Source organism: Patella vulgata, chromosome 2 (assembly GCF_932274485.2).
Source record: "Patella vulgata chromosome 2, xgPatVulg1.2, whole genome shotgun sequence".
Taxonomy (NCBI): domain Eukaryota; kingdom Metazoa; phylum Mollusca; class Gastropoda; family Patellidae; genus Patella; species Patella vulgata.
Window position 1 is genome coordinate 41,370,308 of NC_065880.2, and position 22,132 is coordinate 41,392,439.

The window sequence follows — 22,132 nt, forward strand, 5'->3', positions numbered from 1 at the left end:
ATGCCCCCAAAATCAAATATCCCCTACTTTTTTTGAATAGTATATTAATAAAACATAAATTTCTAGGACTGTCCATCTCTAAAGAAGTGTTTATGATGCCCCTGGACAACTGTTTTGATTTGTGGGGAGGTGGGGTGGGGGTAGCAGGTTTGCGTGTATTGAGGAGGGAGGGGGGGTAAAATTGGCGGGAAATGACTTCACGTTGATTTAAATGATGATTTTCTTAGAGCTTGGTAAAAACATTACTTGTTAATTCCCCTGCACATCTCTAAATGTGTGTGTAAGATTCCCATTGTATGGGACAAAATGTAATTTTGGGGAAAGACACCATTAAGTTCAAAATTGACCTGAGAAGTGTTTTCTCGTTAGCTTTTTCGTTCAATCTGATTAAAACACAGATGCTATTTCGTTTCGTTTTTTATACTTCAAAATTTCGTTTAACTTGTCTTCACAACACTAGGATCTGGGGGAGTTGTAATATAACAGGCGGTCTAGTTGATATGAGGAACTGGCCAATGAAACGGTCTGTTACGGCGAGTTCTTGGCGTGCTCTGCACGGAATTGTGGGTAAACCGTAGAAACGTCAATGCTGATTGATTAATCAATGTCGGACGTCATAGGGTCAAAAGCCGCTCGTATGACCTCTGGCGTGACCTCCCAGTACAACTGGTCAGATCTTCATGTAGTGTAGGCCATCGAAAGTATAAAAACACGAAACGAATTATACATCTGTATTTTAATTAGATTGCTTTTTCGTTCAGTACTAATTTCATCATTCCAAGTAATAATATTAAATTATAATGGTACTTTTCAAGAGATCTGGAAATGTTCTTAGTCTTCATCAAAAGATTCAACATCAAAGTTCATAATATGAGCGGGATAGATATCTTCTTGATGGCTAATCTTCATTCTAGCCTTGTATCGCAGGGTCATCATGTTCGATCATTGGTTTTGCAGCCTGTCTCCATATTGTTTCAACATAATTGTTGTGTTTAATGTGCAGCAAAAGACCACTCAGGCAAGATGGTAATAAAAAAGAAAGGTTTGTTATTTTTCATCACAATTAAAATTCCCCCAGAAAATCTTTTTTCCAGTGTCATCTACTGATGTAAGTCGCCTTTCGTCGTACATGGTACAAACAATTTTTTCTAAACCAGTAATTACGTCATTATAAACATGATTTTTCTGTCCCAGTTCTTTAAAAATTATTAGAAAGTTGGAAAAAGAAATACAGATAGTCATTACCACTGAAAGCATGTAGGCCGAGATATTCTCGACACTTTCAATACTAATCTTGATTGGATCAAAAAATATATCAAGATTAGTATTGAAAGTGTCGAGAATATCCTAGAACTGACAACAAACCACGAGGACACCAAAATCGCTTACCTACTCCTCTTGTTCGGGCGAAATAGACATCCCAATCATTCTCCTCACAATGACCCAAATATACGTATACATTTTGATCTATAATGAGACGGGTAAAGGAAGAAAATATCGCGGAAGGCGACTTACATCAGTAAATGACGCTAGAAGAAAGATTTTCTGGGTGAAATAATAACAGACCTTTCTTTATTACCACCTTGTCGTAGTGGTATTTTGCTGCATAGCTGGAATAAAGATTTGTAATGTGAATTGGTATCGGAAGCATATCCAAAGGATATATGCGAGCTGTTGGTCAGCAACCACGAAGATATTTATCCTGCTCATATTATGAACTTTGATTTTGAATCTCCTGATGAAGACTAAGAATAAACTAACATCTAAACATGTCTCTGATTTTCTGTGTTGTTTTATGTACATTTCCAGATCTCTTGTAAAGTATCATCATAATTTAATATATTGAATGACGAAATAGGTAATGAACGAAAACGCTAACGAGAAACAACTTTTAAAGTCAATTTTGAACCAAATGATTTCTGTCCACAAAAACACATGTAACCCCCCACGCCCCACCCCCGCGGGCACCCACCGCCACACAATGGGAATATTATAAACATATTTAGAGATCTTTCATCAAGCTGTAGGAAAATCATCATTTAAATCGACGTGAACTCATTTCCCGCCAATTCATTCGCAGTGTTTAATATCATGGAACAACAAGACCTATTACTAATTTCTGCTTTGATTCAATGCCATTTCGATTATGCCTGTCCTTTCTGGTATTCCAGCCTATACGAAATAACTAAAAAAGAAGTTAAAGTCAACTCAAAATAAACTTTTAAGGTTTGTTTTAAATTTAAGTAATCGCTCCCATGTTGGCTGTGATGAATTCCTTGAAGTTGGCTGGTTAACGGTCCATATGAAGTACGTGCACCCAAATAAAATTAAACCATTATTTTCGCACAGTAAATGGCCTGGACCCCAAGTACTTTACAGACACGTTCACAAAAGCAGGTCCTCCCAGTTTATATACTTTTAAATTGTTGTTATTAAAATAACCATTTTTAAAAGTACCATTTTCCAGTCATTGTCTTTCAGTATAAATGTATCTGCCTTTTGTCGTGTGGTCATTGCATGTCCGAGGACCATCACGAAAATAAGCTTAACACATAATGTGTGCTTTTGATGTCACCCTTGATTCGTCATGACCGGGTGTGACAATTAATGCAATGTGTAATGTTATGTGAATAGGATTATTTATCTATTTATTTGTTAAATATGTAAATTATTGCAACCTAAATATTCATAAATATTGCTATAAGTGATGTTGTTATGTGCAATGCATATTGATATATTGTGATTTATCTGTTTATGATGAATCAATAAAACATCTTATCTTGCAGATGTCAAGCTTCAAAGTAGTTTCATTGTACTTTTATGTACTACGTTCCCTGGACCCGTTGGGACACATATAAAATCAACTTACTGCTGATTTGTCAATATTATAAAATGTTATAAAATCTCATAAAGTACAACAAACGTGTCCTTTATTAATAGGTCTATTTAAAAACGTAAAAAGTATATTTATATATATCAAGCTTCAAAGAGCTTGAATAAATTTATTTGGTCCGCACGGTATTCTTTATTTTCCAATATCTCTATGCTGGGAATGATATGTGTTTCCACCGGTTGGAAATCAAACTGTAGGCCTACGCCCTTTGCTACATAAAGGCGAGTGACATTGGTTGGGCGCCCTGCCAATCTTGTCACTTGGTTTTATGGGCGCCTCGCCAATCATGTCGATATATGAGGCGCCCCTCAAATGGTGAGGCGCCTCATAATGACTCACACGATTAACACCACGAGATTGGTTGGCCGCCAACGATTTGATCAATGGGGCGCCCAAAACGGCACAATTGGTGGGGTGGCATAATGCCGAGATTGGTGGGCCGTCGCCGATGAGATCACGGGCGCATATAATATAGCCGAGTAATATAGGTTAGGCGGCCCACAACGGAGTGATAATCTTCAAAATTCAAACAAGTCGCACTCTAAATTATTACAGGTACGTTAAAGAGAGAGAGAGAGAAATGGGGTTTAACGTCCACTCGACACAAACTAGGTCATTTCGGGACTAACATATGGTTTAATTTTATTTCAATAATTCGCTTGCGCGTAGGGGTCTTTAGCAGTGGGAGGAAACCGGAGGACCCGGAGAAAACCCACGAAGTTGGACAGGCGACCCTACTCCTTGTCACGTACAATCGGGGATTCGAAACCACGCCAGTTGACTCAATGACAGGCCTTATGATACAGCGCGCAGCGCGCACGTGCTAACCATTCGGCCATTCAACCCCCCTTACAGGTACGTTAAAGTCGTATTCCTTCGATTTTTTTTATAATGTTCATATTAAAATATCATAATACTCCAATATCGCAAATTCAGCCTCAAAATTAAAATTTTCCGAAGGGAGGCGTGCCCACGATACCGTTCGCCGTGGACCGTCGAGTGTACAGGTACATCTGCGCCCCCAAAAGCCCCATCGGCGCCCCCTGAGGCCCCCCACCACCCTCAATAATTTTGGGCTAGCTACGGGCCTGACAATATTGCGCAAGTAGGCCCTACATGTAAAATCGAAAAAAGAACCGGAATGTCACAAACTGTTTAATTTAGTTGTAGGCCTAACATGTAACAGATTGCACTTTTAGTCCTATTTACCGTGTGTTTTTTCTCTAAAAAATCTTAAGATAAGGCCATATTTTTGTCCTCGGTGCGCTCGCCAAGAATCTAGTTTACAACCCTCACAATCCCTTTTAAAAATTCATATAGTAGGCCATAGGCCTATGGATCCCCGACTGTACTTCCCGTAGCGAATTCGAATGGTTTCTAAATGACCCCTCGCCGAGACGTCGCTGCATAAATTCTTCAAGTAACTTGTAGCCTATTCCATAATTGTGTCATGTCCATGTGTTAATTCCAATATTCTTTGGGGTGATTTGTTGATATATCAACTATATATTATAGTTTTTCACTTGAATGTGGATGGTCTTAGTAGTTTTTGCATTTTAACAGGAGAACATTAAAATAACTGTTTTAAACTGGGTGCGGTTTTGTGACATCAATTTTGCTTTATGTGATTTCTTCGAACCATTCCTTTTTATTTGGATGGTTTTATACGCCCACATTTTCATGTGGACGTATATTGCCGTCGCCCCTGTCCGCCCGGACGTCCGTCCACAATTGTTTGTGGACACTCTACAGGTCACAATTCTTATGCGATTTTGACGAAACTTGAAATATAGGTTTATCTCCAAACGATCTCGGTTGCTTTCGATATTGGCATGTATCGTACCGAAACTTAATGGATTATGACCCCTGACTGTACGAAAAATCACGTTTTTAGCTTGTGGACTCTATAGAGGTCACAATTATTATCCGATTTTGTTGAAACTTGAAATGTAGCCTAAGTTTATAACCCAAAGATCTCGGTCCTTTCGATATTCGCGCATATCGGACCGTAACTTCCTGAATTATGGCGCTGATTGTACGAAAAATCGCGTTTTTAGCTTGTGGACCCTATATAGAGGTCATAATTTTTATCCGATTTAAAAAAACGTTTTAGTATATCACCGTTACACCCTAAGGATGGTTGATTTCGAATTTCGTGAAAATCGGCCCAAAACTGACAGACAAAATGGCCGCCCCTCGTTCTCAAATAGCGTAAAAATATGGTAGGATATCAAGGTTGTGGAATCTCTAGAGGTCACAATTTTCTTCTGATTTTAATGAAACTTGAACTGTAAGTTTATAACCCAAAGATATTGGTTTCTTTCGATAATCGAGCATATTGGATCGTATAACTTCCTGAATTGTGACCCCTGATTGTACGAAAAAATCAAAAATAGCTTTTTGTTTAGCTTGTTCTCTATCCATCTCTTGCAAAATGTGGGCGTATCCTGCCTGGCAGCCGCTGTTTTATTTAGAAGTTATCAACGCTTTTTGCTATATTGATGTAATCGAAGTCTTAACATCGTTACCAATGCTAGATTCGGCATACCATTTTATATTAGAATTCACAACAGACATTTTTTAATGGAAGGATTATCAAGTGCATCTTGGAATTAATGTCGAGAAAGCGAAGACACCATGGTAACACAGACTAGGCTATACTTAGAGTTGTCTCTCGTATCATTACCGTCAACACCAGACGGCGATCTTTACGTAATGTTTGGATTTCGCGGTCAATTTCAACAACAAAATTCCTAAAATTATAACAGGCAAAAGCGGTGTCAACATTAAATATAGGCCTAATAATAATTCCCATTCTACCTAAGAAATATCAGTTAAAACTAAAATATGATCTGAAGGAAGTCATTTCCACCCAGTCCCAGTCACACTATTGACGAGTTGACCGAGCAACTTACCAAGTGAGTGTGAAATTGGCGTTCCGGTTCCTTAGTTATTAGGCCTATTTATTAATATTATTGTCATTGACGTTGAGTCTATGACTATAGGCATGGGAATTTTTATTATTATTGATAACAGCTTATATATCTTTAGCCTATATTTTAGAGCCATGGTATGGTAGGTGGCTCAGTGGGTTGGGTGTTTGCCCATCATACAGGAAGTCCTGCTACACTACTACCTACCGTGCCTATAGGCTAGGGCACAATACTCAACTAGATTACTAGATCTTTGTACGATCTAAGAAATATCTTTCTCTAGGGTTAGGGTTTGGGTTAGGTTTATAAATTACATGTCAAACGTACAAATTGAAGCTGTAAACAACGGTGGATTGTGGCTAAAACTATTCTGAAGGGTTAGGGTTAGAAATGTGGATAAACAAGGAAAGAATCAAAGATATTTCTCATATCGGGAAGATCTAGTATCATGCAAAACTAGGCTATTGGGTTCTCCGCAGTGACACTGACAACAGTGTAGAACAAGAAAGTTCCTCGGCCCTGGGGGTTTTCAGCGTGGTTTCCCCTCATGCCTCATACATATTTCATGGCATTATGCCTGTCTTCATTTGCCCGGTTGGTGCATGATATTAGGATGTCAAGCCCCATTTGATTTCATAACATTTTGTCTTTATAAAAGTGTTTTTAATGATCTAGGTATAGTTTGAATGAAATGTGTTTTCACCCATTTGTTAGGCATCAATATCCTTTTCCATAGGCATAGGATATATATGGACCAGATATGCGCTAAACTATGCCTAGTGTACTGGTGAAATACTAGATTTAACAGAAGGCCTACCCCAAAGCTAGAATTTATAGCCTTTAATCTTAAAACAAGAAAAGAGACTTAGCAGTTTTACTAGGCGTACAGGTACATAAAATTCAATAATAGGGTAAGACTTCCCTTGATCATGACTTCTCATATTATGACACAGGCTAGAGTACTGGTAGTGATAGAATGTTGTTTGATCATTTATATTCAGATATCTGTGTATGACACATGTATGTGTTTTGTGGTCTTTAGTTGCTGTGAGTGTTAGTAGGTAGCTAGTTACTATTAAATTGTCAAGCTTGTGTTTTTCAGGATTCCTCTATCACTGCATTGCACATGGGGTCACCCATTCATCTTGGCAAAATGGTCAGTAGTGACAAGTTAGGGGTATCTCTTCATGGTGCTGCTAAACAGGGTAATAAACGTGCTGTAAAACGTGCCATAGATAAAGGTAAACTGTTCCCAAAAGTGCTATTAAACTGTTGATAAATGTTTATGTCACGACTCACAAAGACACAAAGTACATTATTTTCCTGCATAATCTATAATAATCTTATAAAAAAGAGAAAGTTTTTACACAGCCATCATATTAAAAATACATTTTTAATAAAGAGTTGGACATTCTTGATGTAACAGTTCAAAAATGTACTAAACAGCCAAAAAACCCCAAAAAACATCAGTACGATTTCAAAATCAGAGAGGCACTTTAATCAAATCATTCTAGAAAACGAGGTACTAAATGGATCAAAGCAATTTTTTGTGAACAATATGCTGACACATTGGTGAAGGTTTAGAGTCTGTACATAGTCTATACATCAGTATCTGGTGTGTCCACTGCGAGTGTCAATAACAGCAGCGCAGCGTCTGTACATGAAGTGGACCAGACGATTGATGAACGCCATTGGCACCTGAAACCACACTCTCAGAAAAGCCTGGCGCAATCCATCAGCTGTGTTTGGTCTCGGTATTTTGTTATTAAGTCTCCTCTGAATTTCATCCCAAAGATGTTCAATCGGGTTTAAGTCCGGACTAAGGGCTGGCCAGTGCATAACGTTGACACCGTTCTGCTGTAGAAAGTCCCTAGTAACTCTGGCGGTGTGGCTACGGGCGTTGTCATGCTGGAAAACGTTGTTTCGATGACGTGCGAAATGTGGTATAATGTGGGGTCTGAGAGCTTGATCGCTGTAGCACACTGCTGTGACGCCGCCTCTTCTCCCTGTACCAAGATTTTGGAACACCACAGGACCCACTCTCTGGTTCAGGCCGATTCCACGCCAAACCATTATGCTTGGACCTCCCCATGAGTCTCGTTCCATGACACATTGGTCAGAATAACGCTGGCCACCTCAACGCCATATTCTGGTCCTGCCATCTGCAGTTGATACGCAATACCGAATCTCATCTGTGAACAGAACAGTTCTCCATTGCCTGTGTCACCAGTTGTGGTGTTGTTGGGCAAACTGTAGACGTTCACGTTGATGGCGGGGATTGGTCCACGGTAAAGTCTATGGCAATGGATGTTCTCTCTGGTGAGACGTTGGCCTGAAAGCGTTGCTGAAGCCTAGATGGTCCGAACATTGACCTGGAAGTGATTGGCAACGACTTGGGCAGTATGGCCAGGGTCGAATCTTCCAAACATGAGTTTCATGAAAATCATGGAGAACACATTACCATCTCAGAAGTCAGATTGCGTTTTTGAGAACATTTCCTAGTTTCAATTCTGTGTTTGGGAAGGAGCCTTATTGCTCAGGTAAAGTTGGAGAGTGGTCACAATAAATATACAATAAAAACATTTGGCAAGTTTTATGCAATGCGTCTATTCAGAGTAACATACCAACCTGACATTTATTTTGCTGCTTAGTATAGATGATAAAAGAAAGAAAATATTGAAAATTACTTTATTCTGAACAAATTTATCACTGTTGGAAGTTTGGGCTAGAAATAGGCATCAACTGTCTTTGCACCGTCTCCGAGAATTGCTGATCGTTTGATTGACAGACAACAACTCCGCCCACATATTCTCGATTATCAAGTAACATTCTCAATGCCTACGGTACCCAAGATTATCAGTCCTTTCATCGTCAGTCTCCGGGAGTGACGTCAGTGATAAACAGTAATATGTTAGCTTGGTCAGCCATTTAATTATTAAACAGACAACTGTTTAAATCCAATCTGTATCCAATCCATCCAAGGGTCTACAGAGTTGATGTTGGGCTTGTTATGTAAATTAAGGTCTAATTGATAATTTCTATAACATTTGAAGTCTATAGAAAGACTTGCAATAGGCATATTTAGCTCTTAACTAATGTATCTTTAAAGGCCTGAATAGTTACTTATCTTATAGCCTACTAGACCACTCACATTTGGTTAATTAGTAGATAATTACTTGTATCACACATGCAGTGGATAACGGTTAGGACGTGTATTTTCAAATTTGGAATTATAATCTCATGTAAATGTATTTTTTTTCTCAGGAATATATGTGGATTATCCAAATGATGAAGGCCAGACACCACTTTTTTGTGCATGTTTTGCTAATCAGGAAGGGGTTGCTAAACTTTTACTTCAACGTGGAGCTGATCCAAATGAGTAAGTAAACATTGGCTGGTTTAATAAATTGATTCATCATAATTTCTCTTCCGTTCTGGTATTAAAAATTGAAGAATTGTTGCAATTACAAGCTAATATTTTGCTATAAAAGCAATATAGTATATGCTTTTTATTATTTTGATTATTATATTTACAGGAAAAGTAATAATGGTCAAACGCCTGTATTAATGATATGTTTGCGTGGAAACATAAGTTTATTACAGAAAATGATGGACGCAGGTGGTGATCTAAGATATCATGATAATGATGGCAGAGGATGCATAGACTGGGCGTTAATGAATGAAGACCCAAAGAAACGAATTAAAATGATAGATTTTATAAATAAGACGCGAGTACATGCTATGACTTCAGCTGAACAAGAAGTTAGGTTTAGAAAAGACAGTAACAGAAGGAGTAGGTTAGTAATATTAATATGGATTATAATGCATAAGAACCAGTTTGACTGTAAAAGGATTCTTCTGATCTTTTGTTTTGCTCTTGAATAATTTATCGAAAACACAGAGTTCACATTTTTCATTGATTAGCCAAAACAAAAGCTTTGATTCAGTGAAAATCAATAATTTATTGGTATTGATTTGAAAAAATTGCAAGTTTTCTTATTGTTACTTCAAATGAGTACAGGAAACAATTTTATGGAATACAATTGCTTTTTATTACTGAATGATGTTTAAGTCTAGGATTATCTATTTTTATACGCCCACATATTATGCGGTGGACCCTGTCTGTCCGGACGTCCGTCCACAATTTGTTTGTGGACACTCTCTCTACAGGTCACAATTTTTATTGGATTTTGACAAAACTTGAAATATAGGTCTATCTCCCAAAGATCTCGGTTCCCTTCGATATAGGCATGTATCAGTCCATAACTTCATGGATTATGGACCCTGATTGTATGAAATATCAAACTTTTTGCTTGTGGACACTCTAGAGGTCACAATTTTAATCCGATTTTTAAAAAAAACATTTAGATTTATCACTGTTACACCCTAATGATGGTTGAGTTTCATTTTCCTGAAAATCTGACCAAAACTGCCTGACAAAATGACGACTCCTTGTACGCAAATAGTGTAAAAATATGTCATACTAAGATTGTGGACCCTCTAGAAGTCACAGTTGTTATCAGATTTTAATGAAACTTAAAATGTATGTTTATAACCCAAAGATCTTGGTTCCTTTTGATATTTGTGCATATCGAATAGTAACTTCCTGAATTATGGATCTGCTAGAAGTCGAAATTTGTATTCAATTTTAAAAAACGTTCAAATATATCACTGTTACACATCAATGAAGGTTGAGTTTTGATTTTTGTAAAAATCTGACTGAAACTGCCACACAAAATGGCCGCTTCTTGTGCGCAAATAGTGTAAAAGTATGCACATTTCAGACCATAACTTTCTGGATTATTGCCCATGATTGTACAAAAAATCCCGTTTGTTTTTAGCTTGTTCTCTATCCATCTCTTGCAAAATGTGGGCGTATCCTGCCGGGAAGCCGCTGGTTATCTGATTTTGATGAAACTTAAAATTTATGTTAATAATCCAAAGATTGTGGTTCCTTTTGATATTTGCGCACATCGGACCATAACTTTCTGGATTATGGCCCTTGATTGTACGAAAAATCAGGTTTTTAGCTTGTGGACCATCTAAAGTCACACTCACAATTTTTATCCAATTTTAAAAAAACGTTTAGGGAGATTTATCACCTTTACACCCTAATGATGGTTGTGTTTCAATTTTATGAAAATTGGACTAAAACTGCCTGACAAATAGTGTAAAAGTATATCATACTAAGCTTGTGGACCCACTAGAAGTCACAATTTTTATCAGATTGCTGAAACTTAAAATGTATGTTTATGTCTAAAGATCTCGGTTCCTTTCGCTGTTTGCGCATATCAGATTGTAACTTCCTGGATTATGGCCCCTGATTGTACGAAAAAGTTCTGTTTATTAGCTTGTGGATTCTCTAGAGGTCACAAATTTTTATCTGATTTTAAAAAAATGTTTAAATATATCACCATTCCTCCATAATGAAGTTTGAATTCGAATTTCGGGAAAATGGAAATGAAACAACCAGACAAAATGGCTACTCTTTGTACACAAATTGTGTAAAAGTATGTAAAGGTTTTTATCCAATTTTAATGAAACTTAAAATATATGTTTATGTTCCAAAGATCTCAGTCCCTTTCGATATTTGCGCCTTTCAGGATTATAGCCCCTGATTGTACGAAAAATTGCTTTTGTTTTTAGCTTGTTCTCTGTCCATCTCTTGCAAAATGTGGGCATATCTTGCCTGATAGAACTGTAAATGGTGCCAAATGAAAGACATGCCGCTAATTCAGTAATTCCCTTGAAGATGACCTAAAGTTTAACAGCTTTCTATATGCCCACATTTTCATGTGGACGTATATTGTCGTCGCCCCTGTCCGGACGGCCACAATTGTGAACACTCTACAGGTCACAATTTTTATCCGATTTCAATGAAACTCGAAATATAGGTTTATCCCCCTAAGATCTCTGTTCCTTTCGATATTGAAATGTTTCGGACTGTACGAAAAATCACATTTTTAGCTTGTGAACACTGTAGAGGTTGCTATTTTTATCCGATTTAAAAAAAACAACTTGTGAACACTCTAGAAGTCACAATTTTTATCTGATTTTGATGAAACTTGAAATGTATGATTATAACCCACAGACCTCGATTCCTTTTGATATTCACGCATGTCGGACCATAACTTCCTGAATTATGGCTTGTGGACCCTATAGAGGTCACAATTTTTATCCGATTTAATATATCACCGTTACACCCTAAGGATGGTTGAGTTCGAATTTCGTAAAAATCAGACCGAAACTGACGGACAAAATGGCCGCCCCTCGTTTGTAAATAGTGTCAAAATATTGTGTATCAGGGTTGTGGACCCTCTGGAGGTCACAATTTTCATCTGATTTTGATAAAACTTGAAATGCATGTTTATAACCCAAATATCTTGGTTCCTTTTCATTTTTGTACATATCCAATCGTAACTTCCTGAATTATGGCCCCTGATTGTACAAAAAGTTTTTAGCTTGTGGTTCCTCTAGAGGTCACAATTATTATCCGATTTAAAAAAAACGTTCGAATATATCACCGTTACACCGTAATCTTGTCTGAGTTTGAATTTCATGAAAATCGGACCATAACTGCCGGACAAAATGGCCGCCCCTCATACGCAAATAGTGTAAACATCTGGTATATCAAAGTTGTGGACCCTCAAGAAGCCACAATTTTGATCTGATTTTGATGAAAATTGAAATGCAAGTTTATAACCCAAAGATCTCGGTTCCTTTCAATAAGGAGATCAGATCGGATCGTAATTTCCTGAAATAAGGTCTCTGATTTTACAAAAAATCACGTTTTTAGCTTGTGGTTCCTCTAGAGGTCACAATTATTATCCGATTTAAAAAAACGTTCGAATATATCACTGTTACACCGTAATATGTTTGTTGAGTTCGAATTTCCTGAAAATCGGACCAAAACTGCCGGACAAAATGTGTTTTTTTGATATTCGAGCATATCTGATCGTAACTTCCTGAATTATGGTCCTTGAATGAACAAAAAATCATGTTTTTAGCTTGTGATCCCTGTAGAATCACAATTTAAAAAAAAAAAGTGTAAATATATCACCATTACACACTAAGATCTTGGTTCCTTTTGATAATCGCGGATACCCGAACTTAACTTCCTGGATTATGGCTCCTGATTGTTCGAAAATTCGCATTTTTAGCTTGCAGATTCTCTAGAGGTCACAATTTTTTTCCGATTTTAAAAATCGTTTAAATACATCACCATTCCACCATTATGAAGTTTGAATTCAAATTTCGGGAAAATCGGAATGAAACTGCCTGACAAAATGGCCGATCTTTGTACGTAAATTGTGTAGAAGTGTGTAATCCGAACGTTGTGGACCCTCTAGAGGTCACAATTTTTATCTGATTTTGATGAAACTTAAAACATATCTTTATATCCCAAAGATCTCAGTCCCTTATGATATTTGCACATTTCAGGCCATAACTTTCTGGATTATTGCCCCTGATTGTACAAAAAATTGCGTTTGTTTTTAGCTTGTTCTCTATCCATCTCTTGGAAAATGTGGACGTATCCTGCCTGGCAGCCGTTGGTTTTCAAATACAATGTGAAGCATTGGGACAATTCGAGGATGAGCCCTATCAAATTTGCCAGTTCTCTGTGGGCATATCTTGCCAGGCAACTACTGTATAACATTTTTTGCTATTTACTTTTTCAAAAATTGCTAATCACTATTTCAGTTGCTTGTCCAGAGTAATTAGATATTCAATTATTTTATTCTAAATTGAAATTTGTTTAAATATTTTTCACGCTACAGCAAATTTACCTTGCACTTTTGTGGTAAGATTAAAATTGAAATATGAGACATAGAGCCATGGGATCAGATATGTAACCAAGTGGTTACAGATCAAGCTCTGTAACCGACCACTGTTTTTCTCACCTTAACCTTGTGTAATAAATCTATTTTTTGAAACTCTCCCAAGAGTCAAGACTATATCAGTTTTTATCAGCTTACAAAGGTTACTACTCTCTATTTTGCACAAATTATTCTGCGAGAGTCAGCCCTAACACGTTCCTTTTGTGGCGTTTATGATAATACCGTTTGTACGCCAGACACTGTATTAAGTCAACGGGTCACTTCTGGGGTCAAAGGTCAGTGGCATAACACTGAAATGCAGCCTTTTAATTTTAATAACCTGGACAAAACAACAGAGTTCTGTGTTGATTAAACAAATTGACAGTTTAATAAGAAATCAGAATGTTAATAATAAAAGTTACAAAAGACGAAAATAGTTACATTTACACTTCACATAGATTCAGGTTTGACAGTTCTCAGTTCACAATATCATTTCACAATCACAGCTCACTCGGAAATTGAGTCGAATTTCACATAGAGTTCACAAGAATAGACAAAGTTCACTGTTGACAAAAGTTAGATTAATAGTTCATTCACACATTACACTAATTCAGATACAGTGTCTCGGTAAAAATCCACGATATCACGACCACCGTTTAAGAAGACAGCCTTACACGTATTGACATTCACGCCATTTTCACTGTTTCTATGCATGCTTTTTCTATACCATAATAATTTAAAGTATACACAATCACACCAGTTACATACATACTTCAATACTAATATTTTTTATTAATAAAGGAAGACGCTTTCATCCAGAGAAAACTTACAAATGCAATGAAAAATATTATTATACCCTGTTTAATAAGTGCAGAGAATAAAAAATGTGAAAGATTACCAGAATTAATAATGTCTAACTGTGTTTGTTTTATATTTACAGAACAATGTTAACAGTTCCAGAATCACTTGTAGATATAATTAGAAAAAAATTAGGAGGAACTAGACCTTTGGACAGTACCAATAGTATAAGTAGAGTTGAGAGCCGAGGATTTGGTAGGGTGAGCTAATTATGTATGATATATATTATTTGACACTATTTGTAGAACTTTGTTCTTAAATTGATAATCAATGGATGTTTCATTTCAATTTTAGGTTTACACAGGAGAAAAGGATGGTGGGCTAGTGTCAGTTACTCCTTTAGTGCCAGAAGCCAATTTACAATTTGATGCTTATGGTCCGAGTTTTGATAATGGAGCTTTCATGGCAATGGAAAGGTAAAGATAATCAATTTGATTGCAAAGAATAATTTTGAAGGCCTGATAAATTGCTTAAAAGTTAAAGGGCAAATAGGCTATCTGACAACAAAGCTATCTGCCAACTCATTACCACAGAGAATCTGGACTTCAATTGACCTACTGTATATGAATTTCTAGTCAATCAGATATTAACTTTAGCCTCCATAGGCCTACTTGTCTTGTGAACATAAACAGTGTATAAATTTTCAAGTCAGTCAGTGAATAATTTTAGCCTTGATAGCTTCCAAGATCAATTTTTCAACAACTGACAGTCTGACTAACAGATGGATGGACGAGGGTGACAATGTAAGACCATATTTCAATGTGAAAATCCACAAATATATACAGTAGGCATCTTCAAACCAATTCTCCAACGATTTACTGATGTGATAACTTACTAGGTAATTGTGGGCGTATAAAAAAATAAATGATTGATGTTGTGGGGTCTGTTTAACAAATGTGTGCAAAGTGTGGTACAATATTATGATATTAAAATCTTAAAATTAATTGAACATATTCTCTTGAATGTGTATAAGTACATAGCTTAAAATGTAATGAAAATGGGTTGAAGTATTGAAGTGAATAAAAGTATAAAGATAAGTATTTATGAAATGCACATATGACAGGTGTATAATTCGGACGCTATCAAATAATTTTATTCTGTTTGTTGTTCTTTTTAAATTTGTGTAGCATGTTTTGGTATAAAAGTACTGTCACAGTGAAAAAATTACATAAAGTTACACAGCCAGGAGGTTATATTGATTTACTTATTACAGAGGCTGAAAGATTGGGGTAAGTAAGATGAATGATAACTAATGTCATCAAGATGTTCGTTTTATTCGGCTGTATATAGTTTGATTCACCAATATCTTCATTTTCTATAGGGCAACAAAGTTGAAATCTATTATCTTGAGTTACAAACACTTTTGATATAATGGATGGGATCTACATAGCAAAATATGATTTATTTTCTCATTTTTTTCAGCAAGTTACATCATCCTAATATACTGCTATTAATGGGTGTTTGTCAAGCCTACACTATGGACTCTATGATGCTGGTATTTGAAAGAATTAATGTTGGATCCATTTACTATTATCTTCATGCAAAGGTCAGTGGTAATCAAGTTTAAAATCTTACATTAAAAACCTAAACCTTCATCATATCATTTTTATAGCCCCAGCTTTAATATGGACATATATTGACAAAACCTCCATCTGGCATCTAGTCACAATTTCTTGTGAACACTGCCTGTCAGAGTTCGTGATAGATTTTGTTTTGAATTGCGGGGATTTTTTTTTTATCGCAAATCGCTAAGTAATAAGTTATCCATTCTGTTTATGTTTAAATTTATGAAATCATGTGAATGTTATACAGTACAGAGTTTTCAACATAATTTTAAAACCTTGTTCATTTGGCCTTAAAGGAAAAACTTTTAAGTTGTTGAATCGAAAGAGTTATTTTCTTAACTGTTAAAGCTTGGGAATGCCAGTACCTTGCATATTTAAAAAGCCTTGTACAATCCGATTGGTCAGTGAACTGAAACACTAGCAAACAGATGTCATCAAATTTGGAAAGTGTCTTCATAATTAAAATCACTAGCCTTGGTTCAAACTATATCACCTTCTGACACTCTCAACATAAGGAGATGAACCTCAAAATATAAGGAGATACCATGAAATGTCAGGAAAATTTCATAAACGTATAAATTCTTTCAAAAACTAAAGATACCACTGCATCAAATGCCTTCATTCAAACACAAAAACATGAAAATCATGTCATTGGGGCCTACAAATTGAATTTATTTCATTAGTAAAAAACACAAAATTATATATGATTGATTGAAATACCTTTCTTCAGTTTATACACAATTGTAAGTAAATACCTTTCTTTATTTTATACATGACTGTAAACCTCTATTCAATTTATACATAGTTATAAATCCTTATAATTTAATTATAAATCCTTATAATTTAATTATAAATCCTTATAATTTAATTATAAATCCTTATAATTTAATTATAAATCCTTATAATGTAATACAGAAATATTTAGTATGGCTGTCTTCTGCTTCAGTTATAAAATTGTCAGGCATAATTTCTTTTTCTCTCCCAAAAATATTGAAATATTCTCCATTGAATGAGATAATAGGCTAAACACTAGAAGTAGAACAGAACTTGTTCAACAGAAATAAATTAAATTTGAATATATCTTCATGGCTGTAAGTTAAAAAAATCAGTGCCACTCTTTATTAACCCACAGCAATCTGATTAGTAAATGTAGGTGTGTGCTGCACTCACTATAATGTCTCTGTCCAAATACATAGACAAGATACTGGTAAAGGGACATATGCATAATTGCCTTGTTACTTTGTGTTAATATAGAATTGACTTAACTTTAATTTTTCAGTTAGAAAGACTTCCTACACAAAATATTAGAGATATTGTGATACAGATTTGTGATGCTATGATATTTCTACATCAGAATGATATTATCCACTGTAATTTATCATCACATGCTGTTTTTCTAGTTAATCCTTATTCAGCGAAGATTGGCAACTTTGAATATGCAATGGATAGGTGAGACACAGAAGAAAATATTTTTCTTTATTTTGGGTAGTAATTTTTCGGAAAATAATTCTTTCTAGATTTTATGTGGGAGTATATATATTTGTCACCCCCATCCTTCCACTCCCCAGTTCATTCACCAGTACATCAAAATTCAGAGTGTCATTCATTTTTATGTAGATTTTTATGCCATGAAGTGTCTACGGGTGAAGATTTGCTAGTTATACAAAAGAAATATATTTAGAAATCCAATTTAACTTAAAAGATACCTTCCTGCATACAAACTGTGTGATTTGATGATATATTTGGACTAAAAATATATTCAAACTAATTAATCTATCAAAAATTTGCTTCAAATCCCTGACATTGAGTCAACTGGCGTGGTTTCGATTCCCCAGTTTAGGTGACAAGGAGTAGGGTTGCCTGTCCATCCTTGTGGATTTTCTCTAGGTCCTCCGGTTTCCTCCCACTGCTAAAGACCCATACGTGAAGCAAATTATTGAAATAAAATTGAACCACATGTTAGTCCCAAAATGACCTCATTTGTGTCGAGTGGACATTAAAACCCATTTCTCTCTCTCTCTCTTTCGCTTCAAATCCCCCTCAAAACTTTGTATTCAGGAGGAGATACCCCAAGCTTTAAAAAAATCTATTTTTAGAAGCCATATGTTTTTCACCGAACTTGATTGAGAGAGGGCCCATTTTCCAGAATGTATTTGTCATTACTTACTGTCCATTTACCATACATATTGAGGCCTAAGTAAATTCTTAAATTATTTTCTGCCATCTTTCCTTTCTTCCATTTAACTTGGTAAATGGTGATTGTACTATCAATCACATGTTTTTAGCACTGAAATACAGTATTTCTCTGATCACTGAAATCTTGTAAAGTGTTTTTAAGACTATTTTGATATCACAACACACTTATTCCATGAGTTTTTTTAATCCCTTCACAAGCCAGCTGTAGAGTTATGATAATATACTCTTGATATACTGTTAAGATAACTTTTTGTTTTACATTTTAAGTGAAAAGGCTGGTTTAGGAAAACAAAGTGCAGCATCTCAGATGAAATATCAAAATGCTTTATATAATTGGATGGCCCCAGAATTGATGGATGGTAATGAACCAGGATTTTATAGTGATGTATACAGCTATTGTTGTCTTCTGTGGGAAATATTTGTGTGTAAGTTTAAACTAAACTGGGAAATAAATTTTACAAGTAGTAGTAATATACAAGATGATGTATAGGTCAATGTCATGATTGATTACACCCCCCCCCCCCCCCCAACATACTAAAATGTTGACTGCTGTTGAAGTCCTTAAATCAATTATGAAATTGTTTTGAATTGGATCTTGTATGGAGATCATTAATGATATTTTGCTCAATTTTTATTGTCACAGGTGAAGTTCCGTGGGATATGTGTGATGCCGAATTGATAAAGCATAAATTATTGGCAGAAAGACAGTCCTTAATGAGAGAAAATGATAAAATACCCAATCTTTTTAAAACTATAATTAGATATGGCTTAGAGATAGAATATAATACAAGAATGCTAGATTTTGAAACAATTCGAACCTGGTTGGCAGCACCGCCAGATAGTGTAAGTTTTCCAAATCTTTACCTTTAGCTTTGGTTATAGACAGTACCATTCTGGTTGAAGTATTAAAACACATAAAGGCTAAAATTACAATCCCTCTTCAGTAAAGTACTGCACAAAGACTCACCACAAAACAGATTTCGAAGGACATGAAACTGTTGGATATTTTGATACAGTGTAGTTACCCCTAAATTCTGATGAATTTCAATTGAGCCGAATCAGTTCGGAATAAGATAAGATCAATGCAGTTTTCATCAGTGACGATGTAAAATTGCAAAACTTTTGAACATCTATTCATTTTAGCTTTAGGACATTTTTGAATGTACATGATTGGGTAGGTTACTCATCTGACTTAGAAGGAATCGCTATGAATTAGAATTCCCATCTTCATTGGCTTATTTGATTACTTCCCTCTTGTTATGTATTTGTCAGACAAATTGTCAAACAGGTGACCAATTTACCCAACCATAAGGAAGTATGAGTTTTATACTGGCATATTATAAAATGGAAATAATTGGTAAATTTTATTGAAATTTTTTTTAAGAAAGTTTTTTAAGCCATTTCGATTTAAAGTAATATTTTCTAAAGTTTTTGATTAAATAAATTCCAGATACCAACTTTGCCTCAAAGACACATGTCACTTGAAGAAACAGAACCAAAATGTATAGATGATGTTGATGGCTATACAAAACATGCAGGGAAAATGGTTGATGATAGACATAGGCAACACAATACGTCACCAAATCATCAACGTAAACATAGTCCATCCCCTGATAAAGCTGGATCCACCAGGCATCCCAGATCGTCATCATATTGTCATAATGAAAATAACCATCATGATCATCATCATTCAGAACATAGAAGCAGAAAACAAAAACAGGAATGGTGAGTTACATCTTTATACATTTTACAGTTATCTCAATACGAGTCTTTCAGTTTCATTCTATTAATGAGTGCAGGGGAACTGAAAAGACAAACCTACGGACAAGACACAAACTACACAGACATTGCAAACAATACAATAAACAAATATTATATCAACTGAATGGTATGTACTTTAGCTATACACAGCACTCAGATTTAAAAAAAGCAGTTTGTTGATCTAACTGTTCATGTTTTTAGGATCTTGATTTACAAAGCACACATAAGAATAACGTATGGTACATTTTACTATACAACTCATCTGAATTTACATGTACGTTACTTTATATACTTTGTGAAACAGGCCCTAGGTCTGTAATCTGGTAGGATCTAGTTTATATTGTAACTGAAAAATGGTTTGAGTTTTTGTGTTAAGGGCAAAACTACGTTATGTATAAAACCTAATAAATTATGAAATTTACCAGACTTTGTTTACTCATGTGTGCCCTGGTACGTCTATAGAAATTCTTCTAATGAATTCAATGGGAATTCATCTTGATTCTCCATTATATAATTTTGTCCTATTCTAGGTATGATGATGAGGATGATGTTGATTTTTGTAAGAATGAAGCATACAATTATTATGAAAAACATCCTAAATCTCCAGGAAAACGGTCTTTACCAGGACATTATACCAGAAAAACGTAAGTTTATGGCTATAATGATAAATAAGTCAATTGAAAAATTGATGTTGTTAGATTCTTCATGTATTTCCTATTTGAAATCGGCAAATATTTGTAGGATGCTGGGAATTCTACAATTGATTCTGTATTTTTCTCTCCAGAGATGGAGTGCAGTTTGATGTGAATAGACATAATGATGGTCAAATGGTAGGCTATCATGTGAAAGTCAGATCACCTAAAACCAGACAAAAACACCAGTCAAGATCAAGACCAAATAGTTATCAAAAAGATTTAACTAATACAGAAAGTTCAAATGAAGAAAGACGGTTTGTTTGAATATTTTCATTTTCTTGAATTTAAGGGCGTTGAGTACTCTAAAATGCACAGTTTAAAGCTAGCACTGTAAGTTTTGTTCATAAGATATGACATATTTTGTTATTTGGGGTATTAAACTACATATTAATCACCAAAAAAATACCAATATTTACCAACTATGTTCCAAACTTGGCCCAAAAGCATGATAATAATTTGGCATGAACAATGCTAAATGCAAGTCCAAGAAACCTATGGTTCACATTTTAGCTGTAGACCATGGTTTGTCTGGTATCCATGGGAAAGCCAAAAAATTATGAGTTTTCTTGAAAATTCTACAAGTTCATGGCAAAAACAGATATTGATAATCCCAACCGTAGATTGAAAGTAGAGGTTATAAGAGAAGTTTTGACACCAAAAATGTTAAAAAATATCACCTCAAATTATTTTAAAATCTTTGTTCATTATTTGACTTCAAAAAAGATTTTGTGGTTTTGGGTAAATTCTTTGAATACATCCACAGCACGTTTTAAAATACAACAATTCGCATTCAAAAGCATTTTATGCATTCAAAATGGTAGTCTTCAACCATCAAAAATGGTAGATCTGGATAATCGTGTTGTAGAGGAAATGAAATGAAATGAAATGAAATGGAGTTTAACGTCCTACTGTTCTGCTCCGAACTGGGCTAATGAAGACGGGCATACGTGATACAGTGTGCTATGTGCTATGATTGGAAATTTTGCTCGGACAGCGGCACTACGGCCTACTCTTATATCGAATTCCAACTGTCAAGGGATCTTTTACGTGCACACCAATGTGTACACGGAACCTTGTTTTTTTGTCTCATCCGAATGACTAGACAGCTGTCCTTGTCGGACCCTCCATCCTGCATCACTGACAAGGGGGAACCACGCCGGAAAATCTGAATGAACTTTCTCGGCCAATGCAGGGATCGAACACCCGACCTCCAGGCTAGCGAGCCAGCATCTTACCCACTTAGCCAGCGAGATCCCTGTGTCGTAGTGGGAATTTCTTCTATGACGTCAATGCGTTGTCCAGTGTGACACTGTTGCTTGAGTCAGCAATGATTGTTTACTGTAGGTCACATGAGCAATGTGTACCTAGGTCGTGGAAACCTTCTCGTTTGCTACCTTCTATCTCCATTATTACA

The 22,132-nt window shown here is 35.6% G+C and overlaps 1 protein-coding gene across 1 annotated transcript; it reads left to right on the top strand.

Moving 5' to 3' along the window:
* The first annotated feature begins 6,952 nt into the window (after window positions 1-6,952).
* Window positions 6,953-20,982, top strand: LOC126809528 (inactive serine/threonine-protein kinase TEX14). The gene is made up of 13 exons (XM_050534155.2): window positions 6,953-7,067; window positions 9,091-9,205; window positions 9,363-9,623; window positions 14,584-14,701; window positions 14,796-14,917; window positions 15,629-15,730; window positions 15,924-16,047; window positions 17,346-17,515; window positions 18,530-18,687; window positions 18,906-19,105; window positions 19,713-19,987; window positions 20,554-20,667; window positions 20,808-20,982. Exons 1-13 carry the CDS (start codon window positions 6,953-6,955, stop codon window positions 20,980-20,982), a joined length of 2,049 nt encoding a protein of 682 aa, XP_050390112.2.
* The last annotated feature ends 1,150 nt before the right edge of the window (window positions 20,983-22,132 follow it).

Bases quoted from the DNA above. Each gene is read 5' to 3' on its own strand.
- LOC126809528 (XM_050534155.2), top strand. From the start codon at position 6,953: ATGGGGTCACCCATTCATCTTGGCAAAATGGTCAGTAGTGACAAGTTA. The intron at 9,206-9,362 runs GTAAGTAAACAT...TTATATTTACAG, and splicing joins CGTGGAGCTGATCCAAATGA to GAAAAGTAATAATGGTCAAA. The intron at 19,106-19,712 runs GTAAGTTTTCCA...AATAAATTCCAG, and splicing joins TGGCAGCACCGCCAGATAGT to ATACCAACTTTGCCTCAAAG.